General features: G+C 48.5%; 2 protein-coding genes across 6 annotated transcripts in view; one reads left to right on the top strand and one right to left on the bottom strand.

The window, feature by feature from the left end:
- The window catches only part of REC114 (REC114 meiotic recombination protein), a gene marked incomplete at both ends in the record, with an annotated part of 79,926 nt that extends 72,429 nt beyond the window's left edge, over nucleotides 1-7,497 (top strand). Inside the window, 5 exons of the mRNA XM_081048288.1 lie at nucleotides 229-393; nucleotides 2,914-3,127; nucleotides 3,876-3,949; nucleotides 4,811-4,894; nucleotides 7,333-7,497. Coding sequence (XP_080904414.1) covers nucleotides 229-393; nucleotides 2,914-3,127; nucleotides 3,876-3,949; nucleotides 4,811-4,894; nucleotides 7,333-7,497 — 702 coding nt within the window. The remainder of the gene's footprint in view (nucleotides 1-228; nucleotides 394-2,913; nucleotides 3,128-3,875; nucleotides 3,950-4,810; nucleotides 4,895-7,332) is intronic.
- An 84-nt stretch (nucleotides 7,498-7,581) lies between these two features.
- The window catches only part of NPTN (neuroplastin), a 64,469-nt gene continuing 48,381 nt past the window's right edge, over nucleotides 7,582-23,669 (bottom strand). For 3 of the 5 annotated variants that reach the window (XM_081050321.1, XM_081050324.1, XM_081050323.1), the window contains 5 exons: nucleotides 20,657-20,787; nucleotides 17,028-17,301; nucleotides 9,853-9,874; nucleotides 9,010-9,084; nucleotides 7,582-8,588 (listed from right to left, as the gene is read on the bottom strand). In XM_081050321.1, the coding sequence (XP_080906447.1) occupies nucleotides 9,024-9,084; nucleotides 9,853-9,874; nucleotides 17,028-17,301; nucleotides 20,657-20,787 (488 nt within the window). In that variant the 3' untranslated portion in view covers nucleotides 7,582-8,588; nucleotides 9,010-9,023. The remainder of the gene's footprint in view (nucleotides 8,589-9,009; nucleotides 9,085-9,852; nucleotides 9,875-17,027; nucleotides 17,302-20,656; nucleotides 20,788-23,669) is intronic. The other 2 variants (XM_081050322.1, XM_081050325.1) reach the window with 1 other exon arrangement.

Here is a 23,669-nt window from a genome sequence, read left to right as displayed (position 1 = left end):
GTGCGGTCACCTGCTCAGGGCCCTGAGGGAAATGACTTGAGTGTGAGGAGCGGCGCCCACGAGTGGGGAGAACACGAGTTACTGGCTCTCCTTCCCCACACCGACAGCCTAGGGTCCTGCTCCCTGACCCCATCCCTGCCCCGCCGAGCAAGGGGGCCACTCGCCTACAGAACACACAAGTCAAGCGACGCGACGGGTCACTGAGAATAACTTGTCATTTGTCACCAGGACAAGAGCCGCATGTTCCGGGTGCAGTTCGGCGGCGCGTCGCCGGAGCGGGCCCTGGAGCACTGCGGCAGCTGCGTGCGGAGCCTGGCCCAGTACACGGCGGTCCAGGAGCCCGACGGGGCCAGCCGGCAGGTGGGCGAGCGGAGCGGCGCCCTGCGGCCCGGAGTGAGTAGGCTCGAGGGCGCTGTGGGCGGCCAGGCACCGGGGCCGCGTGGGTTAGCGGAGGCCGAGACACGGAGTGACTAGTGAAAGCAGAGGCCGATTCTCGTGGCTGCCTGTGATCCCAGCGGTTACATGGGACGGGTCCCCGCTGCGTTCTGCGTGTCACTGTGGAGCGAGGTAATCCAAGTGTGGGCCGTGGACCCCTCCCCGAAACCTTTGCAGGGGTCCACAAAGCCCATGTTGTTTTTGTAATAACATGAAGACATTTGCCCTTTTCACTTTGTCCATATTTGCGTCAATGGGACAAAAGCATTGTGAGTGAACCTGCCGTCACCTTAACCCGCACGAAGGCAGTGGTCCCAGCTGTGCCAGTAGGCGCCGTACTCTTCACCCGTCACCTGCAGTGAGAAGGAGCGTTAGAGCCCCGCCTTCTGATGGCCGTCCTCGGGCAGCACCTGTGGGACTGACTGGGCTGGCAGCTCAACTGGCCTGTCTTCGTGAAACACCATCGTCACTTGAAAAAACGGCGGACAAACTAGTTATTCAGATTTGGGTATTCGGTAGATATTGTCTCAGAAATGAATAAAGTGGCCCTATCATTTCAGGAAAAAACTGATATAGTATTTATGAAGTAAAAGTGATTAATAGAATCTTGGATAACTTGTATGAGCCACTTGGGCTTTACAGCTTCCTAACCCAGAAGGCTTTTCTGATGGTGCTATTAATGAATTTGATTTTCTAAATACTGACACGACAAAATGTTTCAACATTTGGAAGATCTGTGTAGTTCAGTGAACCAGTATTTTCCCAATGGCCAAATGCATGCTGCTTCAAAATCACACATGGATAAGAAATCCATTCAAAGTGCAGAGGAGACCACGGGTTTAATGTGAGTTCGTTGCCAGGATTTCAAATTCTGTGTCGCAACGAACCTTTAAGAAACTGCCACTTGTTGAGTTTTGGTGTCATATCAAAGAATGTCCACAATTGTCTGAAAAGGCTATTTTACAGTGCTTCTGCCTTTTCTGTCTGTGTATCTGTGTGAACCAGATTTTCTTCATGGACTGCAGCCAAAGCAACATGTGTCAGCAGATTGAAGCAGAAAGAGACAGGAGATTCCACCTGTGTTCCATTAAGCTAGACACTAAAGGCGTCTGCAACAATCACTACGATTTTGGTTTAGGAAATACTTATTTTTCATAAAAATGTTTTAAGCATTAAACAAACAGTGGGTCTATTTTTAAATAAATTAATATTGAAAATTGTTTAACCTTCTAACATAAATACTAGATAGACAGGTGTAAGTCAGACAAAAGCTGTTTGAGGGCCTCCCGAATTTGTGAGAGTGTAAAGGAATTTGTGATCAGAAGTCTGAGAATTTCTGGGGAATTTCTCCCAGGAGGCCACATTCTCGCGTCCTTTGGCGTGGTCCCAAATGCTAGTAGAGTAAGCATCTGTCTCTGCTCTTGGGATGAAATTCCAGTGTCAAGCTGGGTTTTTATTTTCTACTTTGAGAAATGATTTTCCAAACATGGCTTCCCATCACTTTATTCTGTTAGGTCTCCTTAAACTCACTGGACCACGAGAATGCATTGTTGCTGTTTTATCACCAAGTTTCTTGTCAGTCACAGTTTAAGGCAAACATGAATTTACATTATTTATCGTGAAGTCTTTTTCTTTAAGCAAGTGCTGTAGGATTTCCTCTTGAATGTGTTGTTTGCCAAATCAGATCTCAGTGTTTTCGGATTCTTTCCTTTGTTTCTGCATAATCTTTTTTTTGTGAAGGTGTCAGCGCTAAAGCTGCTTTTCTCATAAACCCTGATCTTGTTTCAAACATTATGCTCATCAGCCCCTGCTATCTTCTAAGGCCCCTCCCTGCAGCTGGGACGGCTGGTTTATTGTAAGGTACTTTGTTGCTTATGATCCTTTGCCCTTTGAATACATGCCGTTTTGTAGGTTTCATTGACCCGTTATTAGATTCGTTATAGGACCCAGTGCATGGGGTGCAACAGGAACCCAATAGGGTCCCAGCATTTGGAAACTGGGTCTGGGCCTTATAAAGGTCATGAAGAGAAATCTGGCTGCACAATTGACTAAATATAAAAAGATAAGCTGTAACACGTGACAAATGTAGGCTGCAGCTATGCGCTCCAGCAGCAGATGAAGGCTCCAGCTCCGATTTTAAAGGCCAGTCCACATATCCAGGTAGAAATATCCCCAAAGGGGCTGGGAAGACATCGTGTCTTCTCTCGATTCTGTGTTCAGGGACTCCTCCAAGCCACGGTTTGGTGTCCTGAGCAGATGAGAGAGCGCTGTGCAAAGGCCACGGGGCTTTGGAATCGAAAGACCTAGGTTTGAACCATGGCCCAGTTAGTAGCTGCATCTCACACATGTCACTGAACCCTCCTGTGAGATGAGCAGATTGAACTGCAGTACGTGTAGAAAGCACCCAGTATGGCGCCTGGTCGATGCCTACGTAACATTATCCATTACTCCTCTTACGCCAGTCCCGTTACCTCTCAGATCCGCCTTCTCTTGCCAATGAACTATAAGCATCCTGGTCAGTTAGCAAGTGTCAGCACCCGAGTCCGCAGGGCGGGAGAGGGAGTGCAGCGGCAGAGCAGAAGACTACATAAGCCACTGGGGGGCCTCCCTGGGGTGCAGACCCTGCTCGTCCTAACGTTCCAGCCCGAGGCCTGCTCGCAGCTGCTGCCCTGCAGATTTGCTCCCTCACCAGGTATGAGCTGTGGCCAAGTTCCAGGCACCTCCTGCAGTCTGCTGTCATTTTCCCAATAACTATGTATTTCTCTAAAATAGTTTTTTTTGCAGATCGAGATAATTTCATGTCTATTTCAAGTTCTTGAATCATTTCCTGGCTCATATTTTGTTTTTACTTTTCATCAGCTTTGTAATCTTGCTAATTGTGGCTTAACCAGGTGTTCTCAATCTGAGGGCTTCTGGGACAGCCCAGCCCATGGAGCGAGGGGCAGGAAAAACAAGAAAAAGGAGGGCAGTTCCTAGGTGAACTCTTCTGTTAGCGCAGGTCTGGGGGCTCCAGCTATTGTGCACAGAACCCTCCTCCCTCTGTGCACTTGGTCTAATCCTGGAGCTCCCCTCCCCCGAGTCACAGGTCCTTCGTCACATGTGGCTTCTGTTTAGTGTTGGTGACACATGGCTTTTGGTTGATGTCTTTCCCAGTTGTTTGAAAAATGCAATTTTAGCTGAATTGATATGTATCCAACGAAAACATCAAATATCAGAGCTGGAAGAAAACACTAGGCATTAGAGTCTTTTATTTTTATAGATGAGGAAACTGAAGACAGAAATTGGTCTCACCTAAGGACTCCTGATTCGTTTCCTTTTTGCTCATTTTGATTTCAGTGAGTGACTTTGACTAGTTTTGTTTGTTCATTCCTTCCTCTCTGGCCCCCCACCCCATTTTTGACGTGTCCAGACCAACTTTTCTGCTCATCCTTACTGACTAGCACCAGTCAGCGTCCGTGTAGGACCGGAAACAGAAGCTGGCACTTGTGACTTCTGCCAGCTACGCACACCGCTGGTAGGCAGAGGACCTTCCAGAGAGGGCCCTGGTCTCTCCTGACACCACAGCTCACACCTGGCGCAGGAACACCGGCCTGGACACGAGCACTGCAGCCGCCCTGGGTGTCCTGGCGCAGCTGGGGGAGGCTGAGGGGAAGCGGCCCTGAGCCTGGCCCCTCGGGCTCCTTCTATACCTTGTTCGTGGTACCCGCGTGCTCCGCACCCGCCCTCACCTGACAGCTTCCTCTGAAACAGCCTTCACTCTAAAACCTTCCTGCAGTGGTGCTTGGCACAGTCCCCACCAGCCTGAGGTCCTGACTGGCCTCCATCCCAGGACTCGTTCTCATTCAGCCCCAGCTTCCGGTCAGGCTCTCACTGCTGTGGGCTCTCAGAGGCCAGACCTCTGCCTTGTCCTTTGTGGCTCCCATCCCTCTGTCACCACAGTGGCTAAGAAATCACTCCCTCAGAAGGTCTGATCAGCTTTTTTTTTAAACCCCGTTTTATTAAAAACATGGTTATCTTAAAATTGTAGGGGATTTTTCCCTGCTTTGCTATTTGGCAATGAACTTGTATTACTTGAGTAGTAATTTCCAGGTGACAAACCATGGTCATCAGAAGCTGGGCACGTGGTCCCAGAGGACACGTGGCGTGGGGCAGAGGCAGCAGGAAGAGCCTGTCAGATAATGGGGGAAGCCCCGGCAGAGCAGGAGCCCAACCTAAACTGCGTGTCTGCTGTGGACAGGGCAGGCCACATAGCCAGGGACTCCACCATCTTTCCTGTGTCTCTTCTGTGAGCACGAACGCTTGTTTCCAGTTCTTTCATGGCCTGTTGTTTATGATTCTGCTCAGCTACGCTCCTAATTGCAGGGTGTTTCCTTAGTGCCAGCAGCAGCCGGAGCAGCAGCAGTGGGTACCGGCCGGCACGAGCGCCCCAGGAAGGACCTCGGTGACCCGCTTAGCGCAGGTAGGGCCTGTTTCCATGTTGTCGTCTTGTCATGAAACAGTGATCCTGAGAATGTGTCCGTTCACTCCCTCGTTCTGGACCAGCAGCCTGCAGCCTTACCATACGGGCTGGGAAAGACAGGCCGTCGTCCTCTGCCTGCTGTGGCTACGTGAGGTGAAACTGAGCTGTGCTCCTAAGGAAGGAAGAGGAGCTGTGCCTAGAGTGTCCGCCTGTAAATGGGGCAGATACAGAATTGATCCCTTTCCCCAAAAGAGTAAAGGGAAGAATGTCAATTTAATTGAAATTTGGGGACTTTTAGACAAGTTTCAGTATAAATGTGGAGTCAGACCAGTGGTGGTTTCTGTAGAGGCAAGTTTTCAGTGCTGAGACCTCAGCTGGGATGTGGGGAGACCCGGGGGGACTCAGCTGTCCCCACACACCTCGCAATGCTCACCTCGGGCCCTGCAAAACCCACCCCTTCAGTCTGTCACCTGGCGTCTGCTCTGCGGGGAGCTCAGGCCCCTGCTGCCTCACTGCGCGCCCATGGCGCGGACAGCAGGCGCTCAGGCCAGCAGCTTCCACTTTCCATAACATTGCCCGTAGGAATATGGAATTCGTCCACATGCAAGGATAAATTTCCTTTTTAACGTATCAAACTGTGCTAACAGTGGTATGAAAAAGAAAATATACGTGTTTTCTCTACCTGGCTTCCACTAACTCAAAATTAATGGGCAATCATAAAAAAAAAAAACAAAAAAAAACCTTTCAAGGTTTCTTTTAATAACTCAGCAACTATGACAGAAAAGTGTAAAGGCTGCTGGCCAGCAGTAGGGCAGACATCACAGGCCCGGTCTGCACGGGGTCAGAGGTTAGCTAAACCGGAGTGGTGAGCATAGCAGAGGCACAGAAACACGTGAAACAGGCAGGGTGTGATTCAGGCGATGGCTGCTGCTATAAAAGGTGCATCTTAGCCTGGTTTGTTTACACAGTATAGAAGAACCACGCAAAACACGAAAAAGCACCAGACTGGGAGCTCAGACATGTTACTTGTTTGCTCTCACCTTCTGGAAGTCTTTTTATGAATAGAAGTCAAACTTTTTGGAAAGCAATTTAGCAATACAGGTCCAATTTAATGTTGTATCTTATTACCTGTCCTTCTGTTTCAGCTACACTCCTAAGTAAGGACACTGGTCGGTGTTGTTTCTAGTCACAGAACTGGGACTCGTTCGCTGCGAGAGTCGTTCCAATGCGGAATGACCGCAAGTGGGATACAAATGCAGTCAGTGAAAGTGACGTATATCCCCATCTATTGACATAAAAAGACAGTCACAGTACATTAAATTTTTAAAAGGCTACAAAGCAGCATGTATAACTTGATTTTTGTAGTAAACACACACTAGTTTGGAAGGAAATAAACTGCCACGCTGCCAGTGGCTCTTACTGGAGAACAGGCTCCTTGTTACTTTCATTCTCTTCTTTCTACCTCTAGGGAGAGTCTGACAAGCTGGTTTCAGTTGAGAAAAGTACATTTCATTGTAGAGTTCCTGGAGGGATGTCAGTTGTACAGTGCACAGCAGACCCTGCCGTCCATAGAGAGGGTGTGAAACCACCTACCTAACAGAATTCATCTCAGGAGTAATTAAGACGATTGCAGCAAACAACCAAGCGTAGCTGGAGCCAGACCCCAGTCATCAAAAGTGCCAAGCACAGACTTTTATTTGAATTCTCCTAATATTTAAATATTGGCAACTTATTCAACTGGTTTTAACAGTGCAAATTACCAAAGACATACAGATGGCAAATAAACGTGAAAAAATGCCCAACAGTAGGTAACTTCATTTATGTGACATTCTGGAAAAGGCACAGCTGTGCGGTCTGGAGTAGAAGTGGTCACAGGGGTAAGGGTTTGACAACAAGGGGAGGTGGCATGCAGGGATTTTCTGGGGGGTGATGGAAATGTTTTGTGTCTTGATTGCGCTGATGGTCACGTTTTTCTGTATTTGTCAAACCTCTTGGCCAGGACCAGGAACAGGCACGGGTGAGCTGTGTCCTTGGGGTGACCACTCTTCTTTACATTCAGAACCTGCTTCCACGCGGTAAACTGCTCACACCCATTTCCCCATCTGTGAGGCGGGGAAGATTAACTAAGCTAGTGAAGTTCACTCCCTGACAGGTTTCTTGCCAATCCACTAAATGTTAGCACGGTATGCTTCATTAAAGCAGGGTTTTAACTTTGTAAATCATCTCATTAATACACTTGAAATATGTAAGGATACAAGTTTATCACACGTATATTTGGAAATATTATGTAAAGGAACTCGGTAAAGCTAAGACAAACACTCATTTTTAATGCGTGTTTCCCTAGCCTTTCCTTAAGGCAAAGCTTTTCTGTGTTCTGTGGTTCTGGCTGTGGCCTCTGCCAGCAGCCTCTGACAAGCTACTCTCTGGGCTCCCCACAGTCTCTCCTGACATCAGAGGAGCTGCCCCTTGTCTACGAACAACCTGCGTGGAGCGTGGAGGAGTTAGGCCCCTTCCTGCGCCTGTGCCTCTTGGACCAGCATTTCCCAGCCTTTGTGGAAGAGGTGGAAAGGGAACTGAAAAAGCTGACGGGAGGTGGGAATTAGCACTGTGTATACTGAGAACTAAAGAGCTTGAAAGCATTGAAAAGTACTACCTCCTTAAGATTAGAGAAAATACTAGAATAAAGATTATTCCAAACACCTTTTATCAATGTTTTATTTTTAAAAACAGGTGAATCCACTTTTTTATACATCATTGCACTTCAACAATTACACAAAACACAAGCACATGCATCTACGGTAATAGACCGTGAGAGCCCTGCCGGGTGAGAAATCTACATTCACCCATTAAAATCATGTGAAAAATAGTGTCAACCCCCAAGAACAGCTGGTTGCATAGAATACCATGCTAGGACATTTCAAGGTCACGGAAAGAAAACAGAAATTATAAACGTTTGCCTTAACTGAATGTACAATAAGGTTCAGCACATCAGTGCAAAAGGATTTAAGAATTTACATGATTTACCAAAGAAAGAAGAATCACTTGAAAAGCAATCATACGTATATACTGCAATTCATTGTATCAGTCAGTGAACTGTCCCAGCTTCTTGGCAGTCGTAGGTTAAGCCCTTGAAATGATGGATTTCAGTTTATATTACTCATCTTTAGGTATCAGAACCGCACAATTTCCTCTTCTGACAACATACAATAAGGAATGAATATCAGCAGCTTAAAAATGAAACAAGCTTTTATTTTATTTTGGATTTCTCCCACCCCCAAAATATAAATATATATATATATTTATATACTGTATATATCTGCAGGTTTGCTGTACTTTACAAAAATGCATCACTAGATGGCAGCAGTGCATTTTAGACCGTGACCAATTTTAATAGCTGCATTAAAAATGGCGCATGCACGAGCCAATCCTCATGGGGCCTTTTCACTTCTATTTAAATATTTGAATAAAGGAAAAGAAAGCAACATTCACAGCACATCAAGCCCAAAGTAGTTTACACCTTCTACACTGAAGCACTGTTTACAAGGTACCTGGCGCGGCCGCCCTGCGGGAGAGGCTGAATAAGGCATGCTTTACACAGTCCCTGGGGTGCCGCTCGCTTACAGGGGACAGACCCAGAGGTCCCAGCAGAAAATTGAGCAGGTCATGTTGCCACCAGTTTCAGGAACCTAAAGTACTGTGGAGAAAGAGTTTTTGGAAGTTAAAAAGGAATGTGCACTGTTGCTGAAAACCACACCAAGTGCCACACAAAACAAAGCTTTATCTCAAACAGCACGCTCAGGGATGTGGTGTGACACTCTGGTCTCCATGCGCCCGGCTGGCAGACTGGCCTCAGGGAATAATCCACCTAAGGTGACAATTTAATCTTTCCCTCTTTCTAAAGCTGTAAGGAAACCATACATATTCTGAAATGGCATTTATGTAAATATGTGCAAGAACGCAGCTGGAAAATGCTCCTTTCCAGCGCAACACGGGGCGGACAGCGGTTCCACGGGGTCATGCAGCGTGACAGCACGCTCCGCGGAGCGGTACAAGGTCAGCAGAGGCACATTCGTGGGTGAGTGACTGTTGAGACTTGTAAGGAAGGCCATACTTACTTTCTAAGTAGGACTTAATTTGTGTTTCTCTGGCGCAAGTTTTTATCTTTGTGATTGTTGGTAGAGTTGGTTTTCCTTGGGAGGGAAAATGACAAGAGTTAAAGTCAGGAGCACTTTTGAAAGAGTGACACATGGAAACAGGACTCTCACTTATGCATCCCCGTGTCCTCAGTTTACTGCAGTTCCCTGGGGAAAGTGCTCCACACCTGCCACCAACAGACCCTTTGACTCCCATGGCAGACAGTACGCAGCTCACTTTCCCCGTGAGCAATAAACGATCGTCTACTTATTACAAAGGTGAGGACAGTGCTTTTTCTCCACCGAACTCCGCTGTCTCTCTCCTCAAGTGATCAGAGCTACTCAGGTACAACAGGCAGCGCTGTGCCCTCTGCCTGCCTCTCACTCTTTAGTCCCCCATCCTAGGAGATTCTGCTCATCTTGGATTGATCCAAAATTGTAGTTCCATCTCTTGGATACACAGAATTGTTAACAGGGCCACATAGTTGGTTTACACTATAGCCCAGCTTGAAATTAACTTGAACAAAACCTGAAGTCTCAGATGTACTGGTCATTTCCCCACATTATGAACTGAAGCAGATGGGATATGCAAGATTTTAAACAGTGTTTCTGCACGGCACTCCCCTTTGCGTGGCCACCACAAACTGTACTGCCTGTCCTGGGAATCAATGGCCGCAGTCAGCTGCCTGCCAGGCGGACAGCTCTACACGGCACCGTTCGTGTCCGCTGTCTTCCCCGTCATCTCAGCTACTTCATTTCAGTAAACCACACAAGCACAATAATGCCATCACCAACCATTGACTGAATGTTCAATACAGTACTTACATTGGCCCAGCTGGTTCATCGTCTACACAGGCGTTCAGTTTTTTAAGAATCCATTGGGAGATAAGAAAAGAAAACAAATCGTGAGACTCTGCATACAGATCACTAGCACAGCAAATGGCAAGTGGCAGACATGGCTGTTCATAGCATTTACTCAAGGCCATTCCGTCTGGAGGTGCAAAACACTCATGGAGTTATTACTTCTAGATTCGCGTTTTTAATGGCAGGTATGTTGTTTCAATGGTTTTAGTTAACACTTTGAATGCTTGTCATGAAAAACTGCAACTGTAGTGGACAGATAGGCTGCAATACCATTATATTCATCTTGTCCCCAAGTTCCAGTGCTTCACTCTTAGATAGATGAGAAGACAAACCAACATTTCAGTTGTAAAATCCTGCTGTTTGTTTTCTTGTGGTGAATGCATGCACCACGTTAGCTCAGTCCTGCGATACAGACGGACGTGTGTGTTCTATTCAGTTAGCCACATCCTCACGTCCCCAGAGGACCTATTCTCGCTGTTCTGTAATCTTTAAGGAAGTCTTCAGTCTGGAGAATGAGACTGAGAAAGGGGAAGCCACACAGTTGTACCCGATTCTGGGTCAGCAACAAGTGCATGCACCCCAGAGGGTGTTCCGACAGCGGAGAAGCTGGCGAGTGGTGACATCCCTCTAGAAAGACTTCAGATACACAGGCTCACGGCTGTGACCTGGCCAGAACCAGACCCCACCCAGGTAAGCCAGGAATATGTTGTTTTTTTTTAATCAAAAAAGCTTCCATTATCTGAGTTTAGAAGCCTTCTTAAATTGGTATTATGATTCTGATTTGTAAGTTTTTCTTTCCTGTTTCAACTAAGGGCAACTTGGTCCCCTTAAAGCAGGGATATAATGGAATGGTTTGTAAAGAAAACAAAGCCCACAAAGGGGAGGGAACCAGTAAAATACTCTTAGTTGCTGCTGCTTTTACAAAAGCTGGGTGGACTACCTGGCTCAGAATGGTCTAGAAAACCTGTCAGCAGGATTCCACAAGGGCGTGGTGCACATGAAGCAGTATGGAGGTTACAGTCTCAGTGGAGGCCCCCGCCGCAGGAGCGCGCGTCAGGAGGAATGTCTGTCACAGGGAGACATTGCTCCACCTGGTCCTTTGAGGGAGGCAACGGAAGGCAAAGCCACCGCCAGCACACACAGTGACGGGAGCAAAAAACAGATTGAAAAAACGAAACGAAACAAAACTAACCGCAAACCAATGACTGATCGGCCCAAACAATAGTCTAGCGACACACCAGTGTCCACAGGATTCTAACAAAAGTACACTATCAAACAGATACAGAGAACAAACTAGGACTCAAGGACACCCGAGCCGTCTGAGTGCTGTGTGCAGTGGAGAGCTACACTAAGACACACGCCCAGCCTAAATCCTCCCTCGCCACCACACCCTAATGCTGTCACATCCCCGCCAAGCCAGCTCAGCTACATGCTAGCGACCAAGCACTCAGGGACGTACAGGAGAAGACACCAGAGCAAACTCAGAATGGTTTTAGTGCTCTGGCTGTGTACCCAGAAATACAAAATGCTCAAGCAAGACAGCTGATCACCAATCTACTCCCAACTTGAAACGAAAAAGCGGGGTGGAGGGGGTGGGGGATCGCAGTAGCCAGGCTAATTCTCTTCAAAGCATGACGCTGTCAGCACCGACCCCAGCATGTCACACTGAGCTCTTCTTCCCTTCGTAGTGGGGCTGCCCTGGTGTCTGAGTGGGAACGCCACTGTCCAGCCAACAAGCCGACATGCATGGGGCTCAGGAGGGGTCAGTGGGCGGGCAGCTCGGCGTGGCTGCCATGCCTGCCAGTGGGCGCAGTGGGGATTCCCACCAGTGTCGCAATCACACAAGCCCCTCCCTCATCGCTGTCTTCCCAAATCCACTTTCACATTTTCAAGGAGCAAAGAGCCTCATGTTTCCAATTTTCCTGGACTAAATTGCTATCTGAAGAAAGCACCACTCTCCCCTTACAGGTCAGACAAAAAACAACTCGACCCCTAACAGAAATCAGGAGAGAGGGAAAGAACAGAACTACAGAAAAAAGGTACAAAAATCAAAGTAAATGAGGATTAAACAGCAAACTGAAATCCAAATTAGTTGTGAAAGTGAATGAAGTAAACTTGAAAAGTGTTAACATTATGAACTGTGCACCGTATAGACTGAAGCGGAGATTAAACAAACTCCAAAAGCATGCATATCGCTCACTTACCACCATGTTTTAAGGGTTTGATGCAATTGAGGGGGGAAAAAAAAGAAGTCATAGTAACCGACAAGTATCAACATACCCCCAAACCCTCAGCCAAAAGACAGCTGCTTATTAATCAATGACTGTTCTCTCCACCTGGGTGTTAGAGCCACTGGCTAGCTGAGAGGAAGAGGACTGTGGGAAGAGGGGAACAAGATGCTTCTGGAATCCATCTTACGAGTGACGTTCCCGGTGGACCCGTTGCACACACATTTATCTGAACCCCGTCTTCCCAACGGGACGCACTCCAGTTCTCGCTCCCTATACCCGCCTCAATCTGGAGGGCCCTCAGCCATGCCTAGTAGATAATGGAATACCTGAGACAGTATCACCTCCAAAAACATGGCTTTAAAGTCAAAAGGACCAGGAGTGGACTGTCTGGTCTAAGCTCCTTGTTCACTGCCATCATGTCACTGAAGATGGGGTTTTATAGTTTCTAAACACACTTAAAGTCTGTGTGATCTCAGCGGAGTAGATTAACCCAGAAAGAGGAACGGTTACTTCCAATGTCCTTCCTCTCTAGGACCTATTGTATTTTTTCCACAAGGTACCTTGTTACTGATCCAAATGACCCCTAGTTAAGAGACAACGAATGTGTGTGTTGCACATCGTTTTAAAAAGTCGCATTTCTTTTTCAATATTCCTGGCGTGTTGGAAAGCTTCCTGTTACTAAATATTAATATTCTGCCCAACTAATAGATTTTAGAACATTAGAACAGCTCTTAATTCAAAGTGTCTAAGAGTCTGGATATATCAGAGTGACTAAAAATGACCCCGACCAAAACTTCAAATATCGTCTCTACCCAAAGGAAGGAAGTAATTTAAAGGAAGAGCCCCTTTGACTTGCTTATAAAAATTATCCCCCTCACGTGAACATAGGAAAACTCTTTTTCATACCAGCCCTTTTCTTAAACCAGCTATTTTTTTCATTTGCGGTCACTGAAATATGCAGTAAACGGAAGGCCCCGGCCAGTAAGCAGACCCACACCCCATCTCTGCAGGAGACCGGGAAGGGGAGACTTGAAAGCACACGCGAATCTCTCTCTGGGTTCAGTCAGCAGGGACGCCACACAGAAGGTGTGCCCCCAGCACGTGTCCAGCTAGGAGGTGCTGGACCTAGTCCTTCACACAATTACCAGTTAATGTTTTCAGAGAATGTAGTCAAGAGGTAAGTAAAGTTAAAAAGCGAAGCCCTTATTTGGGTCCAGGATTTACCTCTCCTGAAAACACTGAAAGTAAACAGTGACATGCAGCTAATCCATCTCCAAGACAAGCCGCTGCGCCCCAATTCTGAGACCCTCACAGGCTTAAAGGGATCTGCATGTGCTTCACTTACAAGAGGGGCTGAGCACATACACGCCAGCAGACAAAAAGACTCGGGCCTGGTTTCTTCTGGAAGCAGCTAAGCCTGAACGCTAAGCATTTACTATGTGAGAAATCTAAAGCAATATCTGCTTTTCTAGCAAAACATATTCAGACTAAACTCTGTAAGTTCAAATTTGTGTTTTTATACCTTTATAATATTCACTTAGTACTTTTCTAATAATGGGCCGAGTTACCAAGAACTCACAGACTGCCCACATATGAAGAGTTTTATATGAATTTTTTAAATATGAATAAAGTTCTGAACACAAAATGTGATATATAGATGATGTATTACAGAATTGTACACCTGAAATCTATTTAACTTTACTGTAAACAATTGTCACCCCAATAAACTTAAAAAAAAAATTCCAGAAAAAAAAGAAAACAAAGTTCAGTGAGTCAGAAAAAGATTGTAGGTATATCTTGATAATAAAGTACCTATTTGGCAGAGAAAAAGCATGTCAGGCCTATAAAAATCCATTTTCACAAGGGCATAAATAAGTCAGCACAGAGCCACACATGATTATCTAATAGGTAAAAATTCATCACCTCTAAAACTCCCGAGTTCTATTAGACATGTTTTGAAATCACTCATTCCAAAAAGGAATAGATGCCTCTCTGTAAATATGGGGAGGGGCAGACGGAAAGAAAGCATATGTGGTAAATCCGCTCTTATACAAGCTGCATAGGAGTCGAGGGAAAACTGGCCCAAAAAGAAAAAGCCACAGCCTAAGGAAAACTCACTGAGGAACGATCAACTTGCTGTGTTTGTTTAATGATTACTTCAGGAGAGCAGTAGAAAAGAGGGGGAGGCAGAGGAGGAGTTGGAGAGAAGGAGGCAGAGACAATGAAGGAAACTATGGGATGGAAATGCTGGCGCAGGGCAGGGGTGTGGGTGGAGAGGGGCAGTGGAGCCTGGGCCACACTGGCTGCCAGGACGGGAGCGGAGGGAAGGCAAACACTGCAGTAATTCCAGCATCCCAGATCTTTTACCCCAGTTCAACAACAAAGTAAAGGCTGCCCGCATCATTCTTCCAAGAGATAAGGCAAGGGGGTTTACTTCGCACCTACCCTGCAGTCATGTCTTTTATAAAAGCAGGACTCACCCACTGTCTATAATTTAGCTTAAAAGAGGTATCTTCCCTCCAGAAAGCTGTTCAGAAGATTTGCCAGCCACAGATGTCTCCTAGAACTGGCCCCATTTGAAATCAATAGCCATGGAGCCTGACGGTCTTGCACCCCGGCTGGGGCAGCAGCCTGGTAAACGAGGGCTTCCTGCAAGGGGCCAGCCACGGCTCTGACAGGGACCAGGGACTTGTCTGGCAGGGCCAGTGCCTTGCTCTGCCGACGCAGTAGGAGCCTGTCTCAAAGATCTGGTTTTGAAGCCCATCTTTGCCTTCTGCTACCTGACTTTTTGCTTCTCAACCTATCCAGAGGGCTGAGAAAAGTGGCAGTTAGCAAAACCAAAGCATTCTGAGGGGACAGAAAAGGCCTTTTTAGGAGTGAGGCACAACTGCTCCAAGGAGCCGGCGCTGGACCCAGTCAGCAGGTTCTGCTCCCAGCTCTGAACAATGCTCCTCTGCCGTGGGTGCCCAATGGGTGGCAGGCCCGAGAACTGTGCACACATGAGAACCCGAGAAGGCAGTTTCACTCCACAGCATCCTGGGACCGCTCTCACGTTGCAGGCAACGGGCACTCAGTTACAGACAGGGTTTCCAGGTGGGAATTCCTGCCATTCTCAGGCAGCTTTTTTCACTTTTCCCGTTCCCGAATCCCGAGAAAAGTTGCTCAGGAAATCGGGAAAATCAGCTTCTTGAACCCAATAGCACCCAATAAACGTAACATTCACAATGTCTCTTAGACAGTTTTCCTATTTATCACTAAGGTTTCCGGATGGGAATTCCCACCCATTCTCGGGAATTTTTTTCGCTTTTCCATTCCTGAATTCTGATAAAATTTGGTCGGAAAATCGGCTCCTTGAACCTACGTGGTTGGTAGTATGGGCCATTACTTGGTGGAAACGATTCATCATGGAGAGCAGAAAACAGTTTATATCCCTGTATCTCGGATTCGGGAACGGGAAAGCGAAAAAAATTCCTGAGAACAGGCGGGAATTCCCGCCTGGAAACCCTACTTACAGAGGCCAGCCTGCGGCAGCTGACACCTGTCCCTCTCCTGCATTTAGGTCATTTGCAGCGTCAGCTGGAGGGGACTCCACCAGTGCTTCCCACGCGCATCGATCATCCATCGTGTTAACAAAAATCCTTCACCAGCCTCGTATGATAGATTCTACTTAGCGCAGGCAGAGAATTCGGAGCCGCGGGGAAGGAAGGAAAAGACAGGAAGTGGCTGCTGCTCCCAGAGGGTCCGAGTCTGCAACAGCCTTCATGGCTGCACTCTGAGGGAGCGCCACCCCTACTTAGTGCTCCGCCCAACACACAGTGGCCGCTGCAGTCCCACTGGTCAGCCAGAGGGACAAGGACAACTGTGGTGGCAGGGCGCGGGACCAGGGCACAAGCACAGGCCCGGAACGGCCTGACTACAGCCGGCATCGTACCATCACCCAGCTTGGCCTCCCCCTTCTCTCTAGTGACAGGCAAGTGGCGGCAATGGAGGCTGGCCCATTAGTTTGGTTTTGCTGGTGATGCTACAGGGCAGGGTGGGGGGAGCCGGTTAGGAACCTGAGGTACCCCTGATACAGTCCGCCATAGCTCCTGCTGACTGTAACCACAGGGTTACAAACGGGATGTCCAGGACAATAATCATACCACAGGTTCCCAGGGTTTCTGATTCTGAGCGCGTCCAATAATCTAAGAGTCTTGCTCCCGCCAAAGCTCAACAGTTCTCCGGGCCTGCTGCCACGCGCAAGTCCTTCTCTGGTTCTAGGTCAGCCTGACGGCGCCCCTCGGGCATGGACTCAGGCCGTACTGTGTAGCTGTGTCTGTCTTAAACTTGGGGGCGGGGCGGGGGGTGCATCAGACACTCTCCACCGTCATTTTCTGTGAGGCACAGAAAAGTGGAACGGTAGGTAGGCGCCAGCCCGCACCTAGAACCTTGGAAACCTACTGAAGGAAGCAATGGAGGGAACCGCAGGCTGGCCTGTTCCCACGGCTCTTCCCGAGAACAGGCTGGCCGAAGCAGGGCCACACCACGCAACCCCGAGAGGCTGGGTGGCCTGCGATTGTGGGGTGCTTCTAGGCTTGATTTGGGCTCTCCTTCTGCTCAATCTGCCTGGTGACCTGTCCTGAAGGAGGACAGAACTGAACAGAGGCTGCCAGCCGCCCGCTCCCCACGGGGGGCCTGAGGGCAGACGGGACTGGGCTTTGGAGAACACCCACATGGAAGGACACGGCTAATAATCGGAGCTCTGGGGGGCGGCCCCTCAGGGGGGCGATGAGAAACCAGTGTAAGAGCGCTCCTTCCCTCCTCTTGGGACTGAATCCCAGCCTCCTGAAGGTCCTTTCTGGGTGCTTGGACCCCGCCCACCGGACCAACGCCAACATTACAGCTGTTCTGTCGGGGTGCTCTTACCGTCAGGAACTTCATCCGGCCTCTTCCTCTTCTCGTACACAACAATGATCACCACGAGAATGATGATTTCGGCCAGAATTCCCAGGAAAGGCCAGAGCGGGGCCAGGTGGCTGCGTACCCTGAGGATGGTGACGGCGGAGTTAGTACCAATGGCGTTGGTGGCATTACATTCGTATTCGCCCGGGTCTTCTGTGATCTGGAGGTTCACGATGCTCAGCTCGGTGTAGTTCTCCTTGCTGACGATGAAGAAGCGGCCCGAGGTGTTGGCGATATCCTGCTCGGGGCCAGGGAGGAGGAGAGCACACGGGAGGGTGAGGGAGGCCGAGCCTGGCGGGGGTCGCAGTGCGTTCTCAGCAGGACACTGGCTGGGACGAGGGCAGTGTCTAGCCCGCCTCTGCCCCAGGAACGTGGCGCCCGCATCACGACCTCTCCGCAGTAACAACACGCGCCTGACAGGAGTAAAGCCCCCGCCGCTGGTCCTCCCCACTCCCCCCCCATGAGAGAACGGAGGGCCTGCCCCGCAGACCTGGGAGAGACCCCCTCAAGCGCAGGAAACACGACTTCAGAGCCCAGCAGTGATGGCCACAGGAGACGCTAAAGGAGGGCTGTGACCTCAAGCCTGTCTGATGACTTCCGGGTCAGCATAGCTACTTCACACGGGAGAAGTCTGGAAAGCCTCCTTCAACTTCCTCTACAAACAGTGCTAGGAATGCGCTCCCAGTAATAAGAGTTTCCCTTTCCATACAGAACTACAGGGTTAAAGGACACTTTATTCACTGAACAAAGACTAATGTACACTACGTTCATCCTATGAAGGGGAAGGTGAGATAGAAAGGGGGAAAGTATGGCACAGAAATGAACGAGGAGGTTGGCTCCAAGGCAGAACCAGACCTCCAAGGGGCTGCTTATGGGAAAGGATGGAAAGCCTGACAGAGGGCACGTGGACAGCACCGCAGGGCACAGTGAGTGGCCCCTGCCAGAAAGACACAGGGAGAGCTTAAGAGCTAGCATTTGAACTCAACTGTGAGGAAGGAGAGCTGAGCAAGGAGGGCAGGACTGCTCCAGCACATGGGGGGGCAGACGAGGCTGCGTGACCGGGTCTGCGTGGAGCGGGGCCGCCTGCAGCGCCGCCGGCCTCAGGGGACACTGCAGGGGCAAACTGACTCATGTGTCAGCTGTCATGCAACAACCAGAGCACAGTCAGGAGTAGAGAGGAAACGGGAAGATGACCCGAGTGACGTCCAGCCACAGCACACAGCGTGTCTTCACCTGAGTGTGCATATGGCTGAAGTGGGAAACTCACAGTCTTCAAGAGAGTTACTCTGTGAAACGTCAACTCTAAGTCTTGTAAAGCTGCCACCTTTCTCCACCCCCGCTCTACTCACCCACTAGTTCCATGTCTTGCATTTATGACCAGAGGTAATTAGTGTCACCTTTGGCCCACATGCCCTCAATGGGTATTTTTTCAACACTATCATATGCAAGAAACTTTCACCTTTTCAATCAATGCATAAGATATTCAGTGTGATTTGTCCTACTGTCACGGAATTGATGGCTAAGGAGAGAGGCATAAAAATACCCCAGAATCGTTAAAAAAAGAAAGGCACAAACAGGTGGTGGGGCAGATAGCCCTTCCAGGGCTTATTGAAAGGGAGCTGGCTATCTTATCCCGTCATGACCTAAACCACAACACCCCTTCCCAATCTATAAACGAGAAGACAGGACTGAAGGTAACAGGAAAAGAGTTACACTTGGCTCTGTAGCCTTCCACCCGACAGCCAAGTAGAACAGGCACCAAGAGAATGACTGCAAGACTGGGAGGTACCAAGAAGAAAAATCTCTTCCTCAGTGGGGATTTGTTTAGGCAGGAGACTACGCCTCTCAACTGGGAGCAGGATGATTGGGAGAGAAGGCAGAGCAGCCCACACTCCCACATGTGAAGAGCTATGCTGTTCCTGTTTCCTCCACGTTAGGGGGCCCCCCGCCTTCCAGGTGAGCAGCTCAGAACCAGCTCCCCGGTGGCTGGAGCTAAGGAAGCATCAGAGAAGTTCCCTCAAAGTTCTCTCATATCTGAGAACGGCCATCTAAAGAACTCCCACAAGCTCCCACGAGGTCCAGCACCTGAATACCTGCCACACAGAGGCCAGTCAGGTGAGGCCACAGACGCAGCAACAACCAAGAGTGCACAACAAGAGTCAGATGAGTGAGACCTGTCACCCTTGCCACCCCCACAGAAGAAAGCAGAGCCAGGAAGACGGAGAGAGGACAATCCTCCACGCCCCTTGCAGGCGACGGGAAGGGGATGGGAGGAGAAACTGGAATGGACTGGACTAAACGCAAAGGGGTCCAACAAAGCTATGATTTGACCAGAAAAGCAAGTTAGAGAATTGCTGAAATTAGTGTCTAGAACAAGTTGAAAGCATTTTATTTCAGCACTCAACAAAGTTTAGGCTGTTCAACAAAATGGTTTTCAAAGGCATCAACCTAGAAATAGCTTTTCTTTTCCCCCACCCCCTTTCGTAAGTTTTCTGTCTCCCAAATGATATACAGCTTGAAAGCAAGAGGAAGTAATCATGTTTGATTTTAAATGTTTCTCAAAAGAGTTCCTGAGCATGAGAACAGGAGAGATGAAAATCCCCACTGAGGACTCCCAATCTGCTCCGACAGAAGCTCAAGGGTCCTCCCACCTGGGCCCAGTGAAGAGAAATGGGCATTTCCTTGTCAGCACCTCAGAATGCTGAATGCTTTGTTCATCTTCCAGGGCCTGCCCTGAGAATACTCAGCACGGCATCGTCACCTCTCCATGCCTCACCCTACTCCCCTTATTCAAGGCTCCTGATATCTAGTCCTTATCACCACCTGACATGTCACTGTTGAGACAGGTAATGAGAGGGGAAGGAAAATGGACTGAAAATATAAAACTTTGGTTTTGTCCCTAATTTACACCCGTCCGAAGAGCCTGGATTAGGGCCCCTTCTGCTTCTGAGGACTGACCCCAGGACGCCTGTGAAGTACAGTGCTGGGCGTGCAAGGCCTCAGTACAGGGGCAACGCGTGCCGTGCCGTTCCTCTGACAGGCAAGGAGACTGGTCAAACGCCATTAAATCAGAGAAAATGACACTCTAAAGCTTTGCCTCTCCCAATACTATCAAGAGTCATGGCACAGATGGGAAAAGATGTTTCCTTTGACCAGATGTCCAATGTGTGAGGAGGCCTGTGGGCCTCGTCAGGCTGCCGCAGCTCCTAAGCAGTACTTCCTGTGCTCCAGGAATATTCTAATAATTGTTCTCATTGCCTTGTCTTCCCCCCCAGATAAGAAAGGTACGTTAAAAACACTTCAAGAACAGTATTTTCTTTAGGGTAGAACAGTATAAGTTTTCAGCTTGGAGTTAGCTTTCAGTGTCCTGTCTTGTCGGCAAGCAGTCTGTCCCTCACCAGACAGACAGCTGTAATGAATCATGTGCAGGGATTCCATGCTGGACAGCCTGTCAGTGACCTCCAGATTCATGACTCGAGAAAGGGTGGCCTACGCCAGGCCAGCACAGCAGTTGCAGCCACTGGCCCAAACGTCTGGACCTCGACAGGAGATATTCCAGGGACCACAGAGAGCCCGGGCTGCCCTCTACTCACCAGGGGCGGACCGTTCTTCTTGTGCCACACCCACTCTGGGTAGGGGTAGCCCACAGACTTGCAGTACATCATGGCATCCTGCCCTTCATTCTTGTTCTCGCTCCGTTTATGGCCAGTGATATCAGGAGCAGCTGTGAGAGAGAGTGTTGAACGGTCACCATGGAAGCCAACTCCGAACAGATCCGAGGGCCCCATCCACTACTCAGAGCCCATCCCACCCCCCAGTTCAGCCTGGATAACATGCATTTCAGGTGACAGCAGAGCAATGGCACCAACCCCACCCCAGCCCTCCTGTCCACTAAAGCAGCCCAAGCGGACACCAGGATTACCACGTGTGAAGTTCTACTAATTGCACAGGCGCTTCTCTAACCTACTTAAAGAGGGCACAGGCTCAACTGCCCTAAATTATGCCATCATCTCCTCTACCAGTCGTGGTTTTTTCCAAAACACCCAAACTAACAATAATTATGGATTATGTCCAATGTCGTATTCTCCCTTGAGGGAAGGAGGGATCTATCCCTGAGATCAAACAGCTAAAATCAAGTCCTACTGCGAGGCCTGTGGAAACAGCGAATGCCTGGAGAAGTTATCTGACGAACATCCGTGGCCAAGGCCTCCCAAGAGAGGGAACCCAGCACACTGGCCTCCTCAAGGGCAAGCACGAAATCCACAGGAAATTCACCTCGTGTCCCAAGAACTTCTATTAACCGCTTAAGAATCTGACTTGTACCCGATTTACAGTAATCTCAATGAAGCCCATCTTGGGGGGTTCCTGACATGCCAGAGCTGTTGGTCTTTTCTGCTTTTAGGGATCACTTAAGAAATAACCAGCACCTGTGATTTAAAAATTAGATAAGTGTCAAGGATCCAAGAAGCCTGAGATGGAGGCCAATTCTCTGAACCTGGCCTTCTTTGATCTTAACTATATTTTCCACCATACCTCAGCAGTTACAGTAATCTGAAAGCAATAAAACTCTAAGTAGGCCAAACGTCACTCTGTTGGCAAGATAGGAAAGAGAATGAACAGGCCTGGTCCCAGTTCCAGCTTTGCTGGTTCCTTAGTTACTCTGGGCTTCGGCTCTACACCTAGTAGCAAACGGAGGTAAGTCTCGTCCCTGCCTACTTCCAGCGTCCTGGGACAGATGTCAGAACGTTCCTTCTGAGCCTGCGAAAGCCGGTGGGATTGTCCATCCCATGCTCCCCCGCTGACTGGCTTGGCTTTCTTGGCTTAAAAACAACCCAAAGTGCTGCTTTTCTCGGACTGCTTCCCTGGTCAGCCCCAGGAAGCCCTGCACAGAAAGGACGGAGCAAGCCCTCGCTGTCTCCATAACCACTGCTTGCCAACCAGGCTGCTCAGTACCCCTCAGGGGGAGGTGTTTCCTAGACAGGACATTATAAAGCCAATCCCTTTTTTGTTTGTCCAGGTAAAATTCCTCAGTACAGAAGGGAGTGGGTCAGGCTGACTTCATCTTGTTCCCACCATGCTAGAAGTCTCCCACAGCCACTGGGTCATTTCTCAGGCCTACTGTTTGACCTGCTCACCCTTCCTCACAGATTTCCTCAGTCAGTAAAAGCATTAAGACGCCTCTTAAGCACTCCAAGGAGGGAGCCCATGGCCACACAGTAGCTAGCACACCACCCTGGGGGAGCTGGGAGGCTCAGGCGCAGCAGAGCAGGGCACGCTGCCTCTCGCTGTGGTTCCCGCATCTGACACACATTTGCTGAGCACCCACTACATGGGCCGACAGTTGTGGGGGAAGGCCTTTCTGAGAAGGTGAATTTTAACACAGGAAGAAAATAAGGGCGTAGGCCACTCATACATCTGCAGAAAGAACATGCCACACAGTGAGCAAGGGAAGCGAGCAGGAGAGGCCATCAGTGAGAATGGAGCCGGGTCAGAGAGGACGCTGTAGGCTTCAGAGGACGGCGTTTACTCCGAGTCAGCTGGGAGGCTGGCTACTATGTGGAGACAGCTGCAGAGAAACAGTGGAAGCAAGACCAATGAGGAGGTTTTAGGGTCATCCAGGCAAAAGGAGGGTGGTATGGACGAGAAGAGTAGCAGGAGGGAGGAGGTTCTGGATATTTTGTAGGTTGAGTTCATGTATTTGTTCATGGACTACACGTGGGATATGAGAGAAAAAGAAGTCAAGAACGCACCCAAGATTACTCAGCAATAGATAAGAAAACATGGCCACCCGATGAAGCAGACATTACTCCATTTTTATAGATTGGAAAACTCAAGTTTGGAAACGTGATTTAACATCTGAAATTAGACTGCTAGTAAATGGTGAAGCTAGAATCTAAATTTAGGGCTGTCTGACTCTAGAGGCCATGCTTTTTATACTTTACCATATGAGAGGGGAAATAAACCAAACTAGAAGAGAGTCCATAAAAATAAAAATATACAACATGCATTATTGGTAAATGCACAGCAAATTGCCCAAATGTTATCTGTGCTTGTAGATGGACTAGAACACACTAGACCTGATTCCCCTGGTAGAGATTAACTACTCCATATATTATAATGTAAAGAAAAGAGCTCTGGACTTTAAATCAGAGAAATCTGGGCTCTATGGACACTATGACTCACCAACTGAGGAACCTAAGGTGGGTAATTTAAGACCTTTGAGTTTCAGGATTCACTTTTGTAAAATGGGAATATTACCCACATACGTCACAGGTATTGAGAGGATTCAATTACGTCTCTACGTCATTCTGGCATTTAACTGAAGCTCAGGGTCAAAAATACACATTTAAATGGAACTATTCGTCAGGGCATGTAAAAATGAAAGGCTAGGCTTAGACTCTGGCATTCTGAGTTCTAAGAAATCAAAGAGATGCTAATTATTATGTGTTCTCTCCTTGTTTGCTGATATAAGCAGGACTTTGTAACTCTAATAAGGTTTAATTGGGTCAGATACTGACAAATCATACTGATTAATGGCCTATTGATATTGATTAAGGTGCCTCACCTCACGTGGGCTTGCCATTTAGTAAGGAACTGCTAACCAGG

This window comes from Rhinolophus hipposideros (assembly GCF_964194185.1).
Source record: "Rhinolophus hipposideros genome assembly, chromosome: 5".
Classification (NCBI taxonomy): Eukaryota; Metazoa; Chordata; class Mammalia; order Chiroptera; family Rhinolophidae; genus Rhinolophus; species Rhinolophus hipposideros.
Note: the sequence above shows the minus strand (reverse complement) of the source record. Positions and strands in the feature narration are given on the sequence as shown.